The 5731-nt window shown below is 32.6% G+C and overlaps 1 protein-coding gene across 2 annotated transcripts; it reads left to right on the top strand.

Moving 5' to 3' along the window:
- Nucleotides 1–846: 846 nt before the first annotated feature.
- LOC115705561 (protein MAEA homolog) lies at nt 847–5329 on the top strand. 2 transcript variants are annotated; one of them, XM_030632927.2, is made up of 7 exons: nt 847–1396; nt 1759–1953; nt 2285–2407; nt 3563–3748; nt 4333–4466; nt 4664–4850; nt 4930–5329. In XM_030632927.2, the coding sequence occupies exons 1-7, from the start codon at nt 1079–1081 to the stop codon at nt 5029–5031; spliced, it is 1245 nt and encodes a 414-aa protein (XP_030488787.1). In that variant the 5' UTR covers nt 847–1078; the 3' UTR covers nt 5032–5329. The 2 variants fall into 2 exon arrangements, with proteins under 2 accessions (XP_030488787.1, XP_030488786.1); XM_030632926.2 differs by having other exon boundaries at nt 889–1396; nt 3560–3748.
- The last annotated feature ends 402 nt before the right edge of the window (nt 5330–5731 follow it).

Below are 5731 nucleotides of genomic sequence, written 5' to 3'. Positions count from 1 at the left end.
ACGATTATGCCAAAATATTCTATGTTTCAAATTAATTAGTAAAATTTTAATTAAATCGCAAATTTTACTTAAACTGTTATTTTATTATTATAAACTAATTTACAAAAGCACACACGTGGCGACCCTAAGAGTCAGGGCGTTACATTAGATTAATTTAGTTAAATTGTTTATTGAACACGTGAATATGATAATTTTTTGTAAAAAGTTATGTAAAAATATTAATATATTTAATCTAAAAATTCTACAATGTACCTTATTAAAAGGGATATACGAATGTACTCTTCTCTTTTTTTGTATTCAAAATAATCTTTAGTCAATTTTTTTTTTCATGGTCATGTATGTTATAATTTTTTAAGACATCTTACAAAGTTATAAGAAATTTAGAATTATTTAACACACCGAAAATAGAGTTCAAACAGTGTGTTGCACACGTGACTATTTTATTTTATACGCGCGTGAAATAAATTGCTTGAACACTGCTTTATATTGTAAATTATTCTGAATTTGTCAAAATTTTGTAGGATATTTTAAATAACTATAGCATACACGAATATAAAAAAAATAAAAATTGGACTAAATTTTTTTTCTAGATACCGAAACATGTGAATGGTTAAAGAGATGCATTGTAAAAACACCCTATTTAATCCATGATATTAAGATTGAAGGTAATGTTTAGAACCCACCTTTTCGAAAGTATTTAAAATTATCCCATAAAAAGTTAATCTTATTTTCATAGTAATAATATTCCTATTCATAAAATTAAAAAAAAAAATCCAATACCAAACATGGAAATGTAAAATATTACTATTCCTACTAAAACATAACCTTAAACACCCCATATTGTTTTCAATTTTAAGTCAATAGGTTTAATCCTTACCAAGGATTAGGGATTTGTAGAATCACGCTACCAAACAAGTCCCAAAACCAGATACGTCGACGTTTTATCACATTTCCTTACTTGCTACTCTATCCCTTTCGGAGTTGGGTCTTCCAGTTTGGCCGGAAAACGTTTTCCCAATCAAATCACCAATTTCCTTGTTCTCTTCTTCTCTTACTCTCTCTCTACTTTCAATTATACATGGAAATGGATTCCCTACCCAATGGTAACAGCGCCGTTTCAAATCCAAATTCAGCACCTGATCCCACCGCCTCAGCTCCTCCGTCCTCGAAGCTCAATCATTTTGCCGATTCCGTGAAGTTGGAGCACCAATTTCTCAGAGTTCCATTCGAGCACTACAAGAAAACAATTCGAACCAACCACCGCGTCTTCGAGAAAGAGGTATCCGCCGTCATCTCCGGTGTCGCTGAAGCCGCTGACCGAAACGACATGTCGCGTGACGAGGCTGTCAGTCATCTGAGCTCGCTTGTGTCAAGACTGCAAGGGCTTAAACGGAAGGTAATGGAAGCTAGAAGTCTTAGGTTTGAATTTGATTGTAGTCTGATCATCTTCATCATCTTGTTTGGATTTAGATTTAGTTAATGGCCAAGAAAATGAGAATTTTCAGTTAGGTAAAATAAATTAGTTTAAAGGTAAGAGTTTTCTGTCTGTTTATAAAAAAGATGATGGATTGGGTGAGTTCGAGAATGATCAAATTATTATACTTTGTCGATCTGATCTAATTGGAGAACTAATGAAGAGTAGTTGTGTTTAGCTTCAAGAAATTTGAAGCTGGAAATTGTTGTAGGTGTTTATTTGCAATTGAATTTTGCTTCTTTATGGAAAGAAAAATAATATTGGATTTACGTTTTCACCTCTAGTTGGAAGAGGGGAGTCGAGTGGAACATTTACAGGCACAGAGGTGCCGAGCTCGACTCAATCATTTAGAGTTGGCGGATGCTGAGAATATGTTTGAATGGAACAACATGAAGGTGAAGCGCATTCTTGTGGACTACATGTTGCGTATGTCATACTATGACACTGCATTGAAGTTGGCAGAAAGCAGCAATATGCAGGTACTACTTGTTTACCACAGATGTATTCAATGATCTCTATTCATGGTTTGTTTGGAGGTCTTTGAAAAGTTTGTTGTCAGTTCTTCATCCAAATTCTAAACACACATTCCATGTTTCACTCAAACTCCTATGCTATTAAATCAAAACAAAGTTGAAAGTGCTCAGCATTTTGGTTTGGCTGTCACCTTTTTCTTTGCATGACGAATTAACTTTGAATGCAGTGGGATAGTCATGGAACTTTCATATATGTGAAGTTTTTTATGAATAGAAAAATACTGTTTTTGTTAACTTTTCATCATTTTGAGTACTTTGATAACAATTCATGTGTTAGGATCTGGTTGATATTGAAGTATTCCAAGAAGCAAAGAAGGTTATTGATGCTCTTCAAAATAAAGAGGTAACTCCTGCACTAGTGTGGTGTGCGGAAAACAAGTCAAGGTTGAAGAAGTTTAAGGTATATACACTTTCCCATGGCTTTTCTGCAAGTGTGACGGAGCTAATATACATACATCCTGCATTACATCAAATTAACCACATGCTCCAGTGAGGACAATTTAATTTCTTCCAAACTACTTAATATAGCTGATGTAGCAACTAGTCAGATCAGATGAAAAGGATCGGGTAATGAGAAAGGGGTATGGTTTGCTGGAAATATCCTGAGTTGTTTTTGTGTGCTTCCCCACGGAGAGACTTTCTAACTCATTAAGCTAAATATGGCTTATTCTTTATTTCTTTCATCTGATTATTAAAAAATAAAAACCTAGATGATCACTATTATTCGCATAGTTTGTGTTACTTTTAAGAAAGCTATATATGTGTTTTGTGTGAGTATACTTCAAAATTGTGAGATACTATGGTGCAAATAATTTTAAACAACATGTATATAGGCAGAGGTTATGCATATACAAAAATATTACATTACATCAGATTAAATACTTGTTTCAGCTTGAAAATTTTATTTCTGCCAAGTACTCCAAATATAGCTGGTGTAGCAAGATGAAAAGGATTGAGTAACATTATATAATTATCTGCTTTAGGCATTGTCAATCTTTACTCGCTATGCTCTATGTTAAGCATTATTTTTTAGAGTTAGATATTTATATGTTCTAGTATTTTGTGTTGTTGTATGAGTGTTTTATCATAGCAGAAACAACAGACATAGTAACTCTTTAAGCTAATGTTTCATTCTTTCTATAATATGATATTCAAGAACTTCACAATGATTAGTAGTCATATGCTTATATTCCATTTTTACCTTTTCAACAAGCTATATGTGCTGTTGCATCCCTAAAGTTCATAACTTTTGGAGTAGAAGTGAAATTTTAAGGTGCAAATAATTCAAAACTGAAGTATTTAAATACGTAACAATGTGAATCATTCTAAATAATATGTTCTGTTGCTGTACCAGATAAAATGAAACTCTTGGAATTTACTGCTGGTAAAGGTTTCTTAATAAACATTTAATTATGAAACTATAAACTGGTTCCTTATCTAAAATTAAACCAAAATAGAATTCCTAGCTTAACCTAATAAGATTTGGGCTAGTGTCACGAGTAAATTGTACTGCTTTTCTAATGCCAAGTACTTGTATTGACTTCTTTAATAGCAGAGCAAATTCGAATTTCAGTTGAGACTTCAAGAGTTTATAGAGTTGGTACGAGCTGAAAATAACCTTCGAGCTATTACATATGCTCGGAAGTACCTTGCACCATGGGGATCTTCCCATATGAAAGAATTGCAGCGGGTATTTGTCACACTAGCATATAAGAGTACTACTGAATGTTCTACATACAAGGTGACCTTTTTGCTTGGTCTAAAATATGTTTTTTACTCTTTAGTTCAAATAGTTGGCTGCTTTTTTTGTTTGTTTGTTTGTTGGTTATTTAGCAGCATTAGTTTTCTTTCCAAGTGAACTTCTCTACTTGATTTTGGTGGACAGATGGAAGAACATAGAAACATTTGTTTTTTGTTCCTTTCAAAAAATTATTTCCTTCCCTTCCCTTGCCCCTCTAAAAGGCCCTTAAAATTAAATGGGCAACCTTGTTTGCACCACTGGTGTTAAATGATAGTCAAGTTCAATTCCAAATTACAATATAGATGTGTAAGAGGTTTTTTTTTTAATCTTAGGAGGATTTGTCTTGATTCATGTTGTTGCTTGTTATAGTAGTTTGTTTGGTATTAGTTAGACTCTTGTAAATTGATTGTGTATTATCTTACAGGCTATTTAGCATTTTAAAAAATCTTGTTACAGAAGCTCAACTTAATTTATATAACTAGTAATGTACAATGACTTGGGTGCATAGATGAATCTTTGATCTGTAAGTTATTTTTTTACTGTATTTTTGTTCCATTCTGCAAGCTGATTTTCATGTCCTCCAGGTTTTATTTGAACCAAAGCAATGGGATTACCTTGTGGACCAATTCAAACAGGAGTTCTGTAAATTATATGGCATGACTCTTGAGCCTTTGCTAAATATATATTTACAAGCAGGCTTGTCTGCTCTGAAAACCCCGTATCCACTTACATGTAATGATTTATCAATTGATCTTAGGATATTTTCTTTGCCAATTGATCTTTATGCCAGCATACTAGAAATGCAGAAAAAATCCGAAAGCTATGGTCCTGTGTTTTTTTTGTGTACACTGTCCAGATGTTATGGGTTACCGCTTGCTGAATCCAATCGTGCTATTTTACCTTGACCTGACGTAGATACTGTTACGAAGATGATTGTACCAAGGAAGACCCCTTGTCGCAGGAGAATTTTCGAAAACTAGCTCTTTCATTACCATACTCAAAACAACATCACTCAAAGCTTGTATGCTACATAACTAAAGAACTAATGGACACAGAGAACCCACCACAAGTCTTGCCTAATGGCTACGTCTACAGTACTAAGGTTCAGAATAAACAAGTGTTAGATGTATTTTATATCCTAATTTACTTTTTAGGTCTTTAACATTATTTTTGCTTGGCAGGCCCTTGAAGACATGGCTAAGAAGAATAATGGAAAAATTACTTGTCCCAGGACTGGTTACATCTGCAACTTCAAAGATCTGGTAAAGGCGTACATATCATGATCCAATATCTGACCTGCCCTTTTGCACTTGACATTAATTAATAGCAATTGGAGTACTATGTGCTTTGTGGATAAATTCTTTTGTTGTTGGAAATTATAGAAACCCGCAGTCTAAGGAGTTTCCTGGGAACAACTAGTCTTGCCATGCCTTTGATTATATTGTCTCGAAGACTTATTGTATATATTCTGATGATTATTGCTCAAGTATTACCCGTTTGTCTATGTATTGTCAATTGTACTTTTGTGCATATTTTGCAACTTTCAGAAATAAACTGATGTCATTTTATATTTTCACTAAATTAACTTATGTCGAATGGGCATCCATTGGTTATTAAATAATAGCTTACTGAGCAACTACAACAGTACACCATTCTACCAAATTGGGGTACGAAATTTTCATACCATTTCACTTTTAAAATAAAGTAGGAGACTAAATTTAACACCATTAATAATATTGAATTTTGAATTTATATTAAATTAGTGCATAATTTATTTTTTTATCATTCTAACTCTTCAATTAATTTATTTATAAGTAATTATAAACTAATTGTTGACAATTTTTTTTTGTCAAAAAAATTGTTATTATATCATAAATTAATATTGACTATTAATGTAAATAATAATAATTTTTTGAATAGAGCGTTGTTTGCCTTTCATATTTGTTCTGTGGTAGAGTCGGTTTTTTTTTTTCATTTTAAATG

Source organism: Cannabis sativa, chromosome 1, assembly GCF_029168945.1.
Source record: "Cannabis sativa cultivar Pink pepper isolate KNU-18-1 chromosome 1, ASM2916894v1, whole genome shotgun sequence".
NCBI lineage: Eukaryota > Viridiplantae > Streptophyta > Magnoliopsida > Rosales > Cannabaceae > Cannabis > Cannabis sativa.
This window is presented reverse-complemented; position numbering and strand designations above follow the sequence as displayed.